The 18,239-nt window shown below is 51.4% G+C and overlaps 6 protein-coding genes across 6 annotated transcripts; 3 read left to right on the plus strand and 3 right to left on the minus strand.

Moving 5' to 3' along the window:
- Window positions 1-1,117: 1,117 nt before the first annotated feature.
- COCVIDRAFT_84851 (hypothetical protein) lies at window positions 1,118-2,753 on the plus strand (the record flags this gene model as incomplete). Its single annotated transcript, XM_014706617.1, has 2 exons — window positions 1,118-1,464; window positions 1,514-2,753. 2 exons carry the CDS (start codon window positions 1,118-1,120, stop codon window positions 2,751-2,753), a joined length of 1,587 nt encoding a protein of 528 aa, XP_014562103.1.
- A 561-nt stretch (window positions 2,754-3,314) lies between these two features.
- On the plus strand, window positions 3,315-5,003 carry COCVIDRAFT_85084 (hypothetical protein; the record flags this gene model as incomplete). Its single annotated transcript, XM_014706618.1, has 6 exons — window positions 3,315-3,364; window positions 3,420-3,556; window positions 3,688-3,706; window positions 3,757-4,331; window positions 4,382-4,896; window positions 4,947-5,003. 6 exons carry the CDS (start codon window positions 3,315-3,317, stop codon window positions 5,001-5,003), a joined length of 1,353 nt encoding a protein of 450 aa, XP_014562104.1.
- A 901-nt stretch (window positions 5,004-5,904) lies between these two features.
- On the minus strand, window positions 5,905-6,558 carry COCVIDRAFT_21928 (hypothetical protein; the record flags this gene model as incomplete). Its single annotated transcript, XM_014706564.1, has 1 exon — window positions 5,905-6,558. The coding sequence occupies one exon, from the start codon at window positions 6,556-6,558 to the stop codon at window positions 5,905-5,907; it is 654 nt and encodes a 217-aa protein (XP_014562050.1).
- A 1,213-nt stretch (window positions 6,559-7,771) lies between these two features.
- On the minus strand, window positions 7,772-9,599 carry COCVIDRAFT_85062 (hypothetical protein; the record flags this gene model as incomplete). Its single annotated transcript, XM_014706619.1, has 5 exons — window positions 7,772-8,129; window positions 8,184-8,736; window positions 8,791-9,133; window positions 9,190-9,345; window positions 9,396-9,599. 5 exons carry the CDS (start codon window positions 9,597-9,599, stop codon window positions 7,772-7,774), a joined length of 1,614 nt encoding a protein of 537 aa, XP_014562105.1.
- Window positions 9,600-10,804: 1,205 nt separating this feature from the next.
- On the minus strand, window positions 10,805-12,844 carry COCVIDRAFT_84710 (hypothetical protein; the record flags this gene model as incomplete). The annotated part of the gene is made up of 2 exons (XM_014706620.1): window positions 10,805-11,654; window positions 11,703-12,844. The coding sequence occupies 2 exons, from the start codon at window positions 12,842-12,844 to the stop codon at window positions 10,805-10,807; spliced, it is 1,992 nt and encodes a 663-aa protein (XP_014562106.1).
- Window positions 12,845-16,821: 3,977 nt separating this feature from the next.
- COCVIDRAFT_32947 (hypothetical protein) lies at window positions 16,822-17,970 on the plus strand (the record flags this gene model as incomplete). The annotated part of the gene is made up of 1 exon (XM_014706621.1): window positions 16,822-17,970. One exon carries the CDS (start codon window positions 16,822-16,824, stop codon window positions 17,968-17,970), a length of 1,149 nt encoding a protein of 382 aa, XP_014562107.1.
- Between the last annotated feature and the right edge of the window lie 269 nt (window positions 17,971-18,239).

The raw sequence follows: 18,239 nt of genomic DNA on the forward strand, positions 1-18,239 counted from the left end.
TAGGCTACTCTCGAAGATAGGATGTGTAAATTTAACAAAGTCGATATTGAAGTGGTGGACCCAGAGTGGCGTGAATGACGGGCATGTATTATACAGTAGTAAGATATTTTGCGAGATCTTGTATTTGTATAATAATCTTCTGCTATAATTCCAAATCAGTGAGCGGCTGTCTTTACTCATCTCTCACGTGGAAAGACACACCACAATTAACGCTAGTCTAAAGCAGCCTAGCCTCACCACCCTCTGTTGCATACGCAAAGCACATGCAGCTCGTCACAACGGCAGCCTGCCAGTGCCCCTCTTTTCCTTCATTGAATCTTGTTACCCACCCGTCCCTACGTTCTAGGTTCTGGATAAGGATCGGCTGCACAATGCTTCATTATATGGGCACAAGGCAACCACCACGCAAGTACGTTGTAGCTGAAGCAGACACAAGCACCCTTTCGCATAATCAGTCCTGTAGCATCTGCCGTTCAAGAGTGTGGACACCGGAGTCATTCAGAGCTATCAATGATGCACCTATAGAGCAAGAAAGTATCCCAGTGCATTACCAGATCACATCAGAAGAGCTGCGGAAATCCGTCTTGGGAGGATGCGAGTTTTGCAAGACACTTGCCGACGGGATACACGGCAAGGTTTTCCTCGATGAACTCTACCAGCGCCTGCAAGAGAGTGACAGTAGTTCTGGAACCAATGCATCCGACGACGTAGAAAGCTGTAGTGAGAACGCGAACAAAGAGCCAGACGACCTTGAGCACGAGTGGGCAGATGCTTCTGCTTTCAATGAAGAAGAGTTTGATAATGACATCACAGGCGGCTGGGATGTATGGGAAGAGCGTGATATACTGATCGAGGCATGCCATTTCCAAGTTGAGGTCTCCTTTGAAAGGGGACATGCAGGACTTTTTACATTTGTGAATGCATACATCGAAGCTGTTGATAAGGTGGAACATCCCAATAGTCTGCAAAAGTTACAAGGAGAGAAATCTCTAGAGCTACGATATCACGTGAATACCAAAGGTATGCCATCCGGGATCCTGATGATGAAAAGCTTACCAAGGCAAGAGACAACAGGTCGAATACATCATCCATATTCCCACCTTGGATAGCAGATGGTATGCTTGGAGCAGAGACTAATATGAAGACGCTTGAAGAATGGATGCATAGCCTTCAACCCATCGCTCAGTCTGCAACGGCAACACTGAATTATCTGCCGTCACGCCTGATACAACTGTGTGACGAAGGCGGTCTACGCATAGTCAAAACATCCGCCATCGAGGGTCACGAACCAAAATTTGCCGCACTTAGCTATGTCTGGGGCACGAATCAAACTTTCATCTTGCTTAGTACCACTGAAGAGATGCTCACGACAGGGTTTGGAACCGAGCAGCTCCCCAAGACGATAGAAGACGCCGTCACGGTCACACGCTGCATAGGAATCAAATACATCTGGGTAGATGCACTGTAAGAGAACATTTGCAGCTACTGTTTGGATTGCTGACAGAGAGATTAGATGCATCATGCAGGATTCAGACGAGGACAAGGCACAGGAATTACCGAAGATGCGATCAATCTACAAGTATGCCACAGTGACTATAGTGGCTTCGGTCGCCAAATTTGCTACTGAAGGCTTCCTACATCACGTCGAAGAAAAGTATGACTACTTCATCGAACCGGTCACGATACCATTTTCGGCGAACATGGCCCAGGCGACATGCTCAGAAATCGTCCTTAGTTACCCAGCAGACTACAAGCGATGGAAAGACCCCATCAACAGCCGAGCTTGGACGTTCCAAGAACTCATCTTGTCAACCCGTGCAATTCTCTTCTCATACCGTGGTGTCTCAACAATTGACCGTTCTAGCCCAGGTTCTGCGGACGGCATGACGTCTGGTAAAGATCCGCAGTTACCAAGTTTACCATGGAGCGGCAAGCTGTTCTCTCTTGCTACTACGGCAGAAAACACGAGGCAGGTATGGCTTGCAATACGAGGAGAGTATAGCCGGCGTTCGCTCTCGTACCAGGGAGACAAGCTCGTTGCAGTATCGGCCATTGCCGAGGAACTTGGCCAAACGTACAACAGTCGTTATCTTGCTGGCATGTGGGAGCGTGACCTCGCTATAGACCTACAATGGAACTGTCCGCGCAACGAGACGGTGGGTAGCGACGGCCATAACCGGAGGCCTCGAGCACCAGGTTACGTTGCTCCTTCATGGAGTTGGGCATCTGTCAGCGGCGCTGTGGAGGACTTTGTACAAGTTTGGGAAGATGAAGGCAATAACGGAGGGATTGGGTACAAGAACGGCTTTGGGTTTGAAGTGGTTTCCTGTGAGGTTGAGCTTGCTGTTCCTGGCTTCGAGTATGGAGCCGTCATATCGGGTATTTTGGTCGCGAGAGGTCGTATCTGTACACTCTCTTGGCACCCCCATACCAATGACGAACAGCACAGGCTCCTCGAGTCAGATGGTTACCTTGCAGGATTAGCCGACGGTGATAGGAGCGGACTAGTGAACACGAGTGCGAGCGCCAAATGTGGTGAGGGCATGTTGGATGCCGTTGATCCGGATATGCATGGGGGCGTTGAAGTGGTCTGCCTTGGGGGAAGGTTGGTGGAGAATGTGCCGGGGCGGGAGGACGTGGAAGGAATGATGCTACTGGCGACGACAGAGGGACAGTATCGTCGGGTTGGCTTTTTCCGAGTGCAGACGGGGGCATTTGAGAAGGGCGAGAGTGCAGTGGTCAGGATAGTTTGATTGGTAGGCAGGGCGCAAATGACGACGTGTGCACGTGACCGTGACCGGCCGATGACGGTCAGCGCTAGTGGGCCGGTGCCTTTGGCCCACGAGGGCAGCCACACAGAATGGCGCAATTACTGACCGCCCACACTGACTTGCCGCATGCAAACTCGTGTAGCTGCACACGACGGCGAATGTGGTCGCCAGCATATTTTCCCCGGCTTGCGTGTGCAGAATGCAGCAGCACATGTGCATCATGCAGTAAATTTCTGCTCTAGAAGGTTTTCAGCACGGCTCGGCAAGGAAAAAAAGGTGCAACAGCCGGGCACGCCGCCGGCTGAGTGACGACAAAACCACAATCCATGTCCCAGCGTATACCATGTATCCTGCCCACGTCTTAAGGTACACTTGCCCAGTAGCCTGTCCGGCGCCATCCATGTCGCAAGATTAGCTCGGCTCTCTTCCCTTTATCGATAAGACGATTTTCTACGCGAAAGCTTCGCTGCCTCATCATTCCCTCCTTGTCACTGCCCGTCGCGAAAGACTGTTCACCCCCTACCTCGTCCACCAGCCTTCAAGATGAGGAACATTGTCGTTCTCGGCGGAACCTCTCACCCCCAGCTCACAGAGTAAGTAGCAGCACACGACGGCGTGCGGCGCGCGGGGCCGCTGACGGCGCTCTAGGACTATCTGCAACCACCTCGGCATACCCAAGGCCAAGGTCCTTCTTGACAAGTTCAAGGGCGGCGAGACCAGAGTGGAGATCCAAGAAAGTGTCCGCGGCAAGGATGTCTTCATCATTCAGTCTGGTGGTGGTAAAGGTATGGAATTTCCCTGCCCTCTCCACACACGCGTCGTCGCATTTTTTTCCCTCGAGTCGCGCAATCATCCCAACGCCAGTCGCACGGCAGCATGCTTCACGAACCACGCTAACATCTGGTGTCGCGCACAGTCAACGACCATTTGATGGAGTAGGCCTGTCCTCATGGTATAGTTGAGTCAAGTGCCTGACGTACTATAGACTGCTTATCACCATCTCGGCCTGCCGAACTGCCTCTGCGAAGCGCATCACCGCTGTCCTTCCTCTCTTCCCATACTCGCGACAGTCGGACATTCCCTACAACAAGACGGGCGCACCGCTGTCAAAAGTCCCTGGGCGCTCAAGGACCGGTACATACTCGCTTGAATCTCGCCCCCAGACGCCCCACCCAGGCCAGCCTGAGAGTGCGGGTCTCGCAAATGGCTCGGCATCGCTGCACCACCAGCTTAGCAAGATAAAGCTCGACGAGCGCAATGGCATTACCTCGAACCCTTCAAGCCCCGTCAAGACGAATGGCATTAAGCGCACCGACACGCTTGACTCGACCAAGGGAGATAAGGCTGCGTACTTTGGCACTGATCATGGCACCAACGGCGTCAACGGCACCAATGGCACTCAAACGCCTGGTGCTCTGACACGCCAAACCACCATTACAAAACCTCCAGCTTTCGAGCCCCAAGTCGGATACCGCCAATGGGTCGCTCAGGCCGGTACTTTGATTGCGGATCTTCTGACATGTGCTGGAGCCGACCATGTTATTACCATGGATCTCCACGGTATGTGATATCATTGTAGACACAAGCAACTGTCTCTAACAAATCTCCAGACCCGCAATACCAAGGTTTCTTCGATATCCCCGTCGACAACCTGTACGGGCGTCACCTCCTGCGCAAATACATCCAGTTCAATATCCCCAACTACCAGCAGGCCGTTGTAGTCTCCCCTGACGCAGGTGGTGCCAAGCGAGCCACTGCCATCGCGGATGCACTTGGCATGCCCTTTGCACTTATCCACAAAGAGCGCCGTCCTACCCAGATTAGCGACCGGCAAAATGCGACCATGATGTTGGTAGGAGACGTATCAGCTCGCACGACGATTCTTGTCGATGACTTGGCGGATACGTCCAACACCATTACTCGTGCAGCGAAGCTCCTGAAGAAGGAGGGCGCTACACAGGTAATTGCACTCATCACGCACGGCATTCTGAGCGGAGATGCCATTGATCGCATCAACGCCAGTGCACTGGACAAGGTTATCGTAACCAACACGGTACCTCAGGACGAGCACAAGTCGAGGTGCCCCAAGTTGGAGGTTCTGGAAGTGGGCAATGTGTTTGCTGAGGTATGTACAAAACTTTGGTTGCTATTGGAGCATACTAATAGGAAAACTAGGCTATTCGCCGTGTCCACCACGGTGAGAGCATCAGCGTGCTATTCGATTACAGTTAGTACCTCTGCTCGTTCAGCTTCCATTACTGGATCAATCCCGCCATGCCACGCTTGGTGTCAGCTCCCTATGGACCTTGGGAGCGGTAGAGGCAGATTTGGTTAGAGACCTTTTTTGCTCTCTCTTTTTCGTTTTGTTAAGGTTGCACACTCTTGGACCCTCCTTTCGAAGACATTCAGATTGGACATGGGGGTGTATTTTTGAATCTTCTGTACTTTGTGTTTTTCTAAGACTGCTGAGGAGCGGTATATCAAATACCTAAATGTGCATTATGAGCATATGTGCATGGATTGGCGTTTTTCAAAGGGCAGTTCCTCTTACAAAAAAACTTTGAAATAGTCATGGCTATTTTTTTTGGTTCCACTGGGTCGACGGGTGGTGTGTTGTGCTGTTGCATGACCACGTGCTGTGTGGTGAGGCTTCACCCCTGTCCGGATCACTCGAGTGGTATTGTCAGTACGATGGATGGATGTTAATGATATGATGAAGCGGAAAGGAAAAAGTTATTTTGAGAATTGATTGTGCGTGTATCATGAGTAAATTGATTTGGGTATACATCTTCTGCAACTGCAGTCCTAAGGAATTCTCCACTACTAGGTGCTTCGTATCGCTAAGTTCGTTCCTTCATCCTCTGCTGAACCCAGCATATCAACACTTCTTCTCATCACTCCCTTGAACACCTCTCCTCACCGCGACTTTTTCCTCTTCCTCTCACTCAATTCCTTCTGTTTCTCCAGGGTATACACATGTGCCCAGCACTCGCCGCCGCCATACAACCGGCATATCACCCATTCCAAACAACGCCCCCCCCAAAAAAAAACTCCAAACGCCGCATTTTCATGCATCCCAAAGAAAAGAAAAATACCATTTAAGCAGCCATGAACAAATCAATCAATCAATCAATCACCTAATCCCATCCTCCCACCTCCCAACCCCCGAATCCTTCCTCCGTCCCCCCTTCTCCCCCGGCGTAAACAACTCGGCACTCAACACCAACACAGCCGGTACAACCGCCAAGGCATCAATCGTGCCACTCCTGCCCTTCCTACCCTGATGCCTGAGATCCATCAACGCATTGACTTCACGCGATTTCACCGTTTCTTTACGGGGGGTTCGCGGAGCGTCGGTGCTTTGCCTTGCCGTCTTCAATGCGTAGGCGGGTGAAGATGGGGTGGAGGAGGTGGAGGATGAGCGGCGGGTGCGGAAGCGGGATAGTGAGGAGAGTGTTTTTGAGCGGCCGCGTGGGGCGGCTTGGGCTGTGGGTGAGGTTGGTGAGGATGAGGTGGCGCTGGTGAGGTTGGTGTTGCGTACGGGGTTTCGGGGTGGAGGGAGGCGTGGGAGCGGGATGTTGATTTCGGTGTAGAGAGGGGTGTCGTAGTGGATTTTGAAGAGGGAGTCTGGGGTGCTTGGTGTTGTTGTGGTGGTGGTGGTTATGGGAGAGGATATGTCGCAGATTGGTAGCGCAGAGTGGTTGTGTTGTGATGTTATGGGTGGGCATGAGTCGAGCGGTGGGAAGGCATCCGGGTAGGAGGCTACTATGCTGGCGGCGTGGTCCATGATTTCTGGGTTTCACCACTACTGTCTATCTCTTTCTTTGTTTTGTTGTTGTCGCTGTTTCTTTCAAGCGGGTGTGCGACTTGAGGGGTGATTTTGGGATATCGCCTGTAGGGGGGGATTGTAGAATGAGAAAACGCAGCCTGGGGCGGGAAACGGATTTGTTTTCTATACTACCTCCCGTGTGTCTGTGTGGCTTGGTTGGTTCACCTTACTTGTGCTATGTGACAAAAAGGTACATGGGAGGCCTAGCACAGCCTCGATTCAGGCAAACCGTGGTTTAATATCACGTTTTTTCCTTCTCTCCTTCCTCGTTCAATCGCCGAACTTCGCTCGGAGTCTTTTCTGTGTTAAATTACGCCGCTGCTTTTCGAAATGCGCCAAGATTTGTGTTCGTGATACTTGGTTGTTGAAACAAAAAACCCTTGTTACTTGGGAAGAGTACTATGGGAGGTGGTTGGTGCTTTTGGGGTATTTTAACCACAACGAATATCGTGGATTTGTTTGTTCGCGCAAACGCGGTGTACGTATACAAAGTCGCGACTACATACGTACACATTGTACATCATTTTGTGCTGACGTACGATAATCATTGCAGCTTGCGGTTCAGCTGATGGCTACAAGCCACCCAATTATGCGCATACACCTTGACTCAGCCGCAATCAGAAGGGGGCGCGCGCAGGCAAGGCGGTCGGGAACCACTTTATCCGTTTGAGTCTGACCGCGGTGGAGGATTCGGTCGCCTTTGTGGCGTGGGGCTGTGCGAGTGTCCCCGCATGTTTGGGGGGCAGCTGAGACGAGATGATTTGAGAGCATTCCAGCACCAAAATACTAGGAAGAAGAGGGCATCGATTTGTGAACAGCTTCTGCGTGCAGTGAAGTAGGGACATCTTGGTTGTGGAGGGCTAGTCGGTGAAGCGCATTTAAAATGGGTTTGGTCGCGATCATTCCTTATCTTGCATCTAGCGCTTACAATGGTACTTTAGGAGTGTGGAACTCTGTCTTCGCCAGTTGCTTGGCATGTCGACTTTCCAGAGAGAAACGACCGAGGCTTGGGCACGTGGTGTAGTCTATCACCCTTTTAGTCGCCAAAATAAAGCAAGAGCCTTAATTAATGCGTAAATCATACGTATATTTACTATACAATGCAATCCTTTTCGCTACCAGGTAAGTACTCTGCCCAACATATTATCTAGCCAGCCAACTATCCAACAACCTACTTGAACTGATCTTCCGTAACTCCCTTTCCCATCGCAGCAGTCGAGCTGACACCACCACTAACCATCTTGAGCAGGTTGTCCACATAGTTGGCACCGCTCCATTTCTGATGCGTAAGAACATCGACCTTGTTCTCTGCCTCGGGTTCCTGGATAATCTCGCCATACGCACGCATGCCCTGCTTAGCATATGCCTTTGAGAAAGTATCAGCCATGAGCGCACTCTGGTGCAAGCCGGCGAGCGTGATGAATTGCCAGCAGTAGCCGAGCTTGGCGAGGCGCTGGATATATGTCTCTTGCTCGTCACGTGGCATAGCGGCTTTCCAGTTGAACGAAGGCGAGAGGTTGTATGCGAGTCTGGCAGAACGTTAGCAATCTGTGGAAAATTTATGAACAGATGGAGATAAATACTTTTGTTCAGGCCATACGGCATGCACGCCGTCGGCAAATTCTTTGGCTTGCGCGTAATCTGGGAGCTTCGACTCCATCCAGATCATGTCGCAGTAGGGAGCGTATGCTACGGCGCGATTGATGGCACATTGGCAGCCGCCCTGGTACCTGTAGTACCCTTCTCGCGTCCTTGCTGCCTCCCAGTTGAAGTATACGTCGACGCCGGTGATACCAGTGGCAATGGCACGTGCTTCGGAGTTGCTCTTGCCTTTGCTCTTCTCCAGGAACTCGTTGATCAGACCTTGCTTATTGACATGTACGCCAGCGTTGATAGTATCGATTACAGCCTCATGGAAGAGCTTGAGGTTGGCCTCCTTGATCCAGGCATCTTCAATGGCTTGAAGTTGAGCACCGCTCTTGCCAGCTTGCTCTGCAGCATACATGAGCTCGCTCAGAGGCTGGAGTGCAGGATTGGTGCAGCCCAGAATGTAGTGGTGGTCTCGAGGGTCAATGGTGGAAGTGATGAGGGTAGCGGCTTCTGAGTCGGTACGTGCGACAGCAAGTAGATCGGTGCCTAAGAACTCTTCGTTAGTATGATTTCAGGTCATTCGAGTTTTTCCAATCTTACCCATAATGTCTGCCTGAGCTCTGATGGCTACCAAGCGGTTGATGTGCTCGCTGATAGGTACCAAAACCTTTCCAGCCATGTGTCCACACTTCTTGGTTCCTGGAGCTTGATCCTCAATGTGTATGCCAGCTGCACCCTTCTCGATGAAGAGCTTGGTGAGCTTCATGATCGCCGTAAGACCTCCATGTCCAGTATCCGCATCAGCAATGATTGGTCGCAGGTAGTCGACATTGGGGAGTTTGGTGCGATCGGCCTTTGCAGAGCTGAGACGCTCCTCGCGTTGCTTTCGGTCGTGGAAGAGTTGTGCCATGAACAAATGGCCAACCTTGTTAGGTACAGTTGTCTAAAAATTAATGAGTTTCTTGCTTTGACTACGATTTTGTTTTGAAGAATACTCACGTAAGGGTAGTCTGCTAGATCTGGACCTGGCTCATCCGTAGACGAAGCTGTTGATGAAGCTTGCCATCCAGAAACATACACAGTGTCCAAGTACTTTGCCATCTGTGTGACCATGACGGGGTCAAGACATCCATATGTGAAGCTGACATCTTTGTTCTGGGAATTGTCAGAATACATTGATCAAACCTCCCAGAGATGCTATTTACCTTGAATCGTCCCTCTACAATCTGCCAGAGCTTCTTCGACTGGCTGTTGCTAGGATATGTGATCTTCAAGTTACCTCGCTTGGAAACAATATCCTCAGCAGTAAACGGCCTTCTTGTAAACCTCCATCTGGAATCTGTCCACCACTGCTTAACCTCCTGCACCTCCTTCTGGAACTGAGCGTCTTCAGCGTCAATGTTCGCCATGACGATGTATGTGTATGTATGACGTGAGATGGTCTGTGTTGAAACACCCAAAAGCTTTGCTTCAGCAACCGAGATCACTTTAGATGTAGGAATAAGGAACAGTAATGGAAGAAGAAGAGCATAAGAATGTTAGAGAGAGAGAGCAAGAGAGAGAAGAAGAAATCAGGATAATACACTCCTCTTCTTTAGTAGCAAATCATCAAGCAATGGGACGGCACACCGGAAATCGAGCCTCGGTCTAACCGTGATATAAGCTCTAACGGGAACAGCCAAGCTTGGTATTAAAAGTACACCACAGCGCAACATCAGCATAAAAAACCCCCCCAAATACGGGCGAATTGAGTTTAGCCACCCATGCCCCCCAGCCCTAGAAGGGGGACTCGGGAAGGACCGGCTGAGCGCACCATTGGCCCGACCACAGCATCCGAGGAAGCTGGGTGAAAGCTCGAGCGTGACCGTCATGCTCGAAACCGAGAACAAGAAGGCGTGCCGTTTGTGAGGGTTTCTTCCTCGGCCCAAAGGGAAACCGCACGTTCGGGGTGGGTGGGTTAGCATGACTGCTTGTAGATCGGAGGTGGGGATTGGGGGACCAGCGGAACAAGTGACGAGGATGACGTTTGCCAATTGCTTGGAGAACAACTACGTATGGCAAACTTCATGTGGCCCATTTAGGTTCTGGATCTTTGCACATTATTCGCACTTGTCTCTTAATCATTGTTAGACACAACAGCTAAAAGTTATTTTGGTGTGGGCACGCGACACATGCAAGTCTTCACATGTCGAAGGGCGCGTCGTCGTTGTTTCGTTCGTCCCATGTGCTTTTGTGCATGTGAAGGGGGGGCCCCCAGCGGAAATCTGGGGTTGCGCGTCGTTAGCGTGCAGCGGCTTTTTTTTGTGTACCTCGGCTGATCTTACCCGCAAGAAGGTGGCCATGACCAAGATTCGATCTGCAGACATTCACGAGCAAGACGGATATGTGTGCTGGTAGGTCGGAAATGCAACGGATAATGCCATGTCATAGTAGGCCGTCATGACTGCAGCTGGATACATCAGGATAGTCAAGGCTCACCGGGAGTAAGCCATCTCGGCAATTGCAAATGATCTCTACTCCATGTTCGCCAATAAGAGGACTCCTCATCGCCAATGAGTAATAACTATATCAAGGACAGACTTGCTCGATTCGAAACAGCTGACAATAAATAGGCTTAGCTGTAGCCTTTTAGCAAACCATACGCATGGGGTGCGTGGACTAAGAAAGCGCTCTTCGCCAGCCACCACCAATTGAAATCATCGCTACCACAAGCATCAAAGCACGCAGACCAGTCCTTGCGCTGCGCCAGCGCCAATATGCATTTAGCTGATTCGGACCCTGCCCAGGAGTCGGACCAGGTGCTCATCTGCAGAACAGCTAGGTAGCATAGTAGTATCCTTACCACTAGATCCACCAAATCTACAACCTCCGAAAATCCAAAGCAAAAGCGTTGCGCTAAGAAGAGTTTCGTGACGGCTCTTCTGTACTTCCCAGTATGTTTCTGACCCACGTGACTTCTCACAAACTGGTCCAATTCCGAATACGGCCTGGACCGAATGTCGTCTACTTGGATGTTTGAGCTTTGTGGGGTCACAGAGTACGCCGGGTCGGGTGGCGGACACCTTAGCTTTCTTAGCAACATCCACCTCAGTTCGTCAAAATAGCCTCTCTTGACTGGCGCCATGTCGTCGCCTTCAATGCATATCGAAGATTGGTCTGACAATAGGAAGGGCAGTAATTTAGGGCGACACAGCCACAACGTCCTATTCCGCTCGTCGGTGAAGACACATTCGCGGTCAATCGCCTCGGAAGTGTACGTGTAATGAACGAGCCTTGAGTAAAAGGCCGGGGTAAGTACACGAATCTCCATGTCCTGTTGAGGTCTTTCGGGCTCCAGGACGCGGGTCGTGGAAATAAGGCGGCAATGTGTCCCCGGGATCGAGCTTTTGAATGTAATGCAGAACGGATATTCGGTCTCATTCACAAGCTTGTAAAGATAGTCTCGGAAGACTTCCTCAAGTGCGCTTTATAGGTTAGCGATGGTTACTTTGTGACGATATGTTCAGACTTACATTTCAGCAGAGGTGGGTAGACGGCCGATGCTAGATGTTTGCACCTCGGGTCTAAACCAAACATGAAGCTTTCTCTTGAAGAATAGCTTGCCTGCTTCCCTGAGGATACGCGGAAATGTGACCAATCCAACCCACCACCAGCTCAGAACGAACCGGGCTGTTCCAAAGAAGCCGAGCTGGTCTGGATCCAAAGACTTGCCAGTGGAAAAGAGGCGGGCTACCAGTTTCCCATGGTCTTTGGAGGACTTCAATGTGATTGTATTGTCAATTCTGGGGTCTTCATGGTCGACAGTTGGGAATGGATTCTGGGCTTTGAGCGCGTAGGATCCCTTCCTGGAATTGAATGGTGAAACGTGGAAGTCCTTCATCCAGACATCGGTAAACTTTGACTTGGATGCATTGGCCAATTCAATCTCAGATCCCTCATCAGCCGATGACTGTTGGGAGTCAGATTTGTGAGGCGGGCTAGAAGGGCTTGAACCATCTAGTAGGTACATGCGCCTTTCTCCGAACGTGTTGTTGACCTCCAACACCATTCTTTTAAGTTCATTGTCGCGATCGTAGATGTACCAGAACGAGACGGGATTGAAGGAGTAACCAAAAAAGCGCGGTGCTGTTACCAAGTAGGCATATTCCCACTCTGAGTCGGCGACATGCTGAGTTTTCAGATACTTTCTCAACTTTTGGTAAAATCCGAGCTCGCCATCGCCTCGCTCGAGGTAATCCTCGGCTCTTACTCGGAGCCACCATGATCCCAAATACCGATCTTCTCCACTTGGAAATTCTGTGTCGTTCTGCTGAGCTCCACTGCAGACAATCGGGTATCCGCACTGGAGGTACGAATATGCGAATGCATGTCGCTTTGGGAACACTCGGGCATGCGTTGTCTGGCACGGGAAGATGCGTGGCTTGGGAGCCTCCACCTCGGACCTCTGTACAGTTCCATTGGATGATTCCGGTGCTGTGGAATTTCTGCTTCTGAGTGCGCGGGGTAGGATAGATAACAGCAGCGCAAGGACCGTTGCAGCACCGTATGAGTTGTACAGCGTGTACTCTTGATTAACCCCGAGGTTTTCCCACAACCCCACTACACGCTCGAGCAGTTGCTGTCGTATGTGCCAGGCAAACAGCAGTGCAAACATGTAGCAATCCGTCGTAAGCTTGTTATCCTGACGGCTCCATCTTAGACTATCACCTAGGATCCAGATTGTTAGCAAAGGCCAGACTCGCCACCCGCTCGGTACAATTGAAGATAGTACTATGAGCGGGGCGCACCCGACAATGAAGGACTCGAAGGCGGCAAGGCCATCGAGGGCACTCGCAGCAAACATGAAGGAGATGGTTCCACGTGAGTAAATATATGTAGCATTCGTGAAGTATCAAACGAGAAAAGAAGGCTTGTGGTTCGATAAATGTCAGATCAAAGGTCACCCAGCCTGACGCTATACCTTTTTGGTGAAGTGTATATGCAGGGTCCCCCAAGAGCGAAACGCGTCGGCCAAATCTCCACATTCGGGGTTGACGGGCCAAAATAGATGGAAATTGCAAAGAGCCATACGAAGGTAATGGAGGTTTCCTCTCGTAGCCCATGTTACTGCCTTCGGATGCCCGATGCGACTCGTTGGCGGCACGCGAAGAACGCGGTCGGGGTCGGTACCATTGAAAGAAGGTGGATACTGCAGCGGCAAGCTCGCCGATGCTACGTCATTGGCGTCCAGAGCACGCTTGTTTACCCCGTAGTGCATCACTATAGATACAGTACATATGTCGTTTAGTAATCCGGTTTCCCCCTTTGCCTCGCCACGCTGCAGAATGGTGGCACAAAGAAGCAATTACTTACACGTGTCAGAGCGTTGCCGAGAGGCAACGCCGGTGTACGATCATGCGTGGGTGAAAAAAAAAGAAACAAGAAAAACAAGAAATGTGCAATGTGTTTGTTTCTCCACGGATATTCCAAGGGATGGAAGTATCAGCCACTGCAACAGCCACTTTGTGTTACAATACAGTGATTACGGCGCCTCCGAGATTCGGTTATCGGAACCAGATGCCTGAAGTGTGCTGGCATGAACCTCCTTTTCGCTTGGGTTGTTGGTAGTTTCGGCCCTTGGTTGGTTAGTCTAGTTGTCTGTTCTTCTAGTTTGATTGTTACCATGTGACAATAGCAGTCGAATTTGTATGATAACAGACATAATGTAGTGGTCACGGTAATTACAGTAGCCTTGAATTCGATTACTGTGTTGACACATGTCTAGATGCACCCCGGATGCTGTGTGACACGAGGGCGCGCTTGCCACGAGATGCTGACTAGTGAGCGTAATTACTCATCTTTTAGGCGGACCCTGTTAAGATACTTAGAACCAGTGCGTTGGTATGGCACTACTCAGAGAGAATTAGAGGCCGGTATTCTTCCCGAAGCCTATTATAAAAACCGCTATTCTTATTTCCTGTACCCAAACGCTTTGAGGGGCAAGTGTTGTCTTCGTTGAGCTTTTTTCTTGTGTTGTATATGTTGATACTGACAACTGCCGGCCTTTGAAACTAATAAGCGCCGTCTGCTTGAGCAGACTTTCTAAGGTTTCATTTGTCGTAAGCCCGAATGTGTATGTACCAGAGAAGTTTTGAATCACTGCTTCATGTAAATAGGATCTTTATGCAGAAAGTAAAAAAGGTGGAGGTGCTTAATCAGCCTGGCATGTCCGAAGTGCGGAGAACATTGTATTGTAGACTAAGGAGCAGAATTCGCTAATGCTAGACGTGACAGGCGGGGGTTCTGTCTGACCCGCGGTTCAGCCGTGTGGTGACAGTTCACGTGATGGACTGCCATCTTTCATCTCTATCTTCATTCCAAGGCGAAAAGCTATCAAATATTCCGCATGGATTAGTCATTATATGAAATGCCATGCCAGTTCAAAGGGGTGCACAAGGATAGTTGGTGTCCATTCCACCGAGTAGTGTTTAGGCGGTAGTGCGCAGTTGACTAGTCCTATCATATTGCAGCTTTGCTCCAGGGGAAATGAAGGGTGGGAGTGTAGCAAGGTACCTTAGATGGCACTGTGATTGAGGGCGAATAGGGTATGTGGCATTTCAAATCCAGGCCCCCGTTTGGCGCTGGATTCTAGTCGAGGGATGTCATTGCATTGTGAAGAAGGGTCAAGAGTTTTCTTTCGTCGACTTTGAGTTTCCTATTTTTAGGGTTGCCGCGTAGTTCTATAATGCAAGTCCCTGCACTTCTATAGGGTTGGTTACCGGGTTGTTATGTTGAAAATAAGTAGTCAGGAACTTGGAATTGAGCTCACGCCGCATCCAACAAGTTCGAATTCTTCACATAGTTGAAGATATTCCTCTTTATCAAGCTTTCGCTTAAGAGTCTTGAATTGGGCATCATATGCTCTTTTGCGTTTGGTCTGACTGTTTCTGGATACATTGAGTTCGCCGATATAGGTAGGGCCGTCTAGTATTTACAGGCCAGGATTATCAAGCGCTTGTCAAACCAACACCACAACAATGTCAGCTCGCTGAAAGACCTGTTTTTGCTTTAATAGTGATACTGGGCAGCTCATAGGAAGCGTCCGTGGGCGAGGCTGTGCAAGCCATTCATGGCTGCGTAACCCACGCACCTTTTTGTACTAGCAGGAGAATGCTTATCTTACGCAGGAACGGGTCACGTTCATGGGTGAAAAGGGCTAAAGATTGAGCATAAGCGAGAACCCATGTAGATAATATGTGTCGAACAAGTTTGCCGGACGAAATGAGTGGCTGATATTTGCAGGTCGAATATCTAAGTGCGACAAACCTCAGGCATCAATTATTGCACCTGACAGGCTCTAGCCACACCATGGCTGACTTGCAGCATGTACAAGTACTTTGAAATTTTAGCATCTCCCTTACGAAAGTATTCGACTGGTCAAGCAAGTCGGCAGAATCGCTGTTGGCGAAGTACCTCATCGGACGTCTCTCCGAAATTGCTCGGCGGTCCAAAGGCTGACAGGTGATTAATCACAGACTGATGGTCTGTGTGAAGCAGCAGAGACGGGTGCGTCGATTCCCATCAGATGCAATTACCCGCGACTAGTTTGGTGTTGGTATCTGGTGCTTCAGCTAGTGCGATGCCAGGCATCCCACGCCGGTATCTGACGGATAACTGGGCAGGAAGGGTGTTGCGGGCGGGGACCCTTGGAGATTGCATAATCGGACAGAAAATTGGGTGTTCACGAGACTGGCCTAAATTTTTCATTTTGGACATTTTGCGCAGATGACATGTGGGCGGGACGTTGGAGTCTCGCTCGATCGTAGGTGGGAAGTAGTGGTGGATGAGAATCGCATGGCGTTGTGTTGAGCAAGCGATATGGTTGAGTTGGGCGACTAGAGTGACGACATGCATACATACATTGAGATGGGGTGGCAGGGGAAGGGAAGCAGGTGGTGGTGGGAGAGTGAAGATCACTAACTAACGCGTTACCGTGCCACAGACTGGGTTCCAATGGGTCACATCTACGCTTCAACATGTCCGAAGTGGGAGCAGGCCCGCGCAAGTGTAGCATCAGGCAGCATGTGCTTGCATGACGCTCAGCCGCCGAGCTTCAGCTGTAACGCCGTGAAGAGGCCACTACGTCGACGGGTTGGTGGTTGGGCAACAAAAGAGCGCACGCTATCCAAGGTAGCGTGAACAGGCCGATAAGCTAAGGGAGAATGTGCCTGGAGGGAGGGGGGCCGGCTGCAACGCTCAGGGTCTGCGCATACGTCAGCCCCACGTGACGATCAACACTGTAAGCACCAGCGAGGGAGTAAATCAACATGGGCTTGCCTACCACTTCTCCTGACGCTGTAATCCGCTCCGCCGTCACCCAGAAAAAGCAAAGCAAAAGGCATGCGCTGTCGCTGCGCAGGTTGAACCCGCTCTGTCACCTGCAAAAGCCCACTGGCCCCTCCTCTCTGTTGGGGGAGTAGTCAAGGGTCCATCCCACTCGCCGACTTCCTTGAAAACGACGACAACCACCGCGTGACGACACGGGCGCAGCCGTTTCCAGACCATAGGCCCGATTCGCGACATCTTGTATAGCGTGCCCAGTTCACACACACCCTCTATAAGCCACAGCATCCCGCCGCCCGCAGCCTCAACATGAGCGCAACTCAGAAAGCAGCACCTGTGCCCCAGGAGCCCAACCCGCCTGCATCCGCTACGACTTTGCGCCAAGCCAAACCAGCCGACAGCAGCAGCAGCAACAGCAGCAGCATTCTGGGCAAGGGAAAGAAGCTATTGGGACTGGGGAAAAAGAAGGGAGACGAGGGAGACCGGCCGGCAATGGAGCAGACAGGAACCACGGCAGCGCCTGCGGCGTCGACTACGGCGACGACGACTAATAAGACTACGACGACTACATTGGCACCCACACTACTCCCCTCACCCCCAATGTCTCCACCAGAGCGTAGGGCATCGCCGCGAGGCAGCCCGCGCATGCTGCCTGTGGGCGCGTCTCCTAGCCGTCGCATTCGCTCTACGTCGCCAAACCTGCACAGCCCAGCGTCGTCGCTCATTTTCGAGCGCAACGTGCAAGAGCCCGAACCGTCGGTCGATGTGCCGGCACACATCAAGACGGAGGACCATATACCCCCCGCACTAGATGCGACGTCATTGGCCATTACCGACACTCAGCTCAACCCCGACGAGGTGGAGATTGTGACACACTCTGCGCATCAACCAGTAGCCATGGCCGTAGCTGGCAGCATGGCCGAGTCACTGCACTCACCCCTCATGGCGCCCGAAGAGTCAGCAGCATCGAGCCATGTGGATGCGGGCGAGTCGACAGCGCCAGGCTACGGAGCACTCGATACGACGGATCCGCGCCGGTTGAGCTTCATTTCTTTTGCAGACGTGGTGCAGGCCGAGCATGTGGAACACGACCGGCAGGAAGTGCTGGGAGCGACGTCTGGAGAGGCTCTGCAGTTCATGAGCCTGTCGTCGACGGCCAACCGGTCGCCGTCGCCCGTGAGGTCGATAGCGTCGTCACCGCCGACGACGAGCGGGGCGGCATCTCCCAAGGCGACGGATCTAGCACGCACACGATCTCCCGGCAGCCCCACGTCGCCCATTGTCCTCGGGCACCCGACGCCGGCATTTGGCGAAGAGCTGCCGGTGCAGATTGAGACGATGCGGCAGGCGCTGCGCAAGACGCGGTCGGGGGATTTGGGAGGCATTGGGTCGCCGTCACAGCCCGTGAGCGCAGTGGGTGGAGAGGACAAGACGGGGGACAAGGCCCCTTTCAAGTGAGGGTAGGGTAGTGGTGTATGGGTGGGTGTATGGATGGATGGATGGATGGATGGGTGTGTGTACATATGTGGAAGTGTGCATGCAGTGTGGGACGAGGGCGAGGAGAAGGGGTGCAAGAGACGTCTTTTTCTTCTCTGGAGTGTTTCTTTTCTGTTGTTTTTCTTCTGATATGATTTTCTTGTGCCACGAGCAAGCAAGCAAGGTTGGGAGGGCGGGTCACGGCAAGCAGGCAAAGAGATGATGGGGTTGATTGTTAGGGCTTGTTCAGA

This window comes from Bipolaris victoriae (assembly GCF_000527765.1).
Source record: "Bipolaris victoriae FI3 unplaced genomic scaffold scaffold_2, whole genome shotgun sequence".
Classification (NCBI taxonomy): domain Eukaryota; kingdom Fungi; phylum Ascomycota; class Dothideomycetes; order Pleosporales; family Pleosporaceae; genus Bipolaris; species Bipolaris victoriae.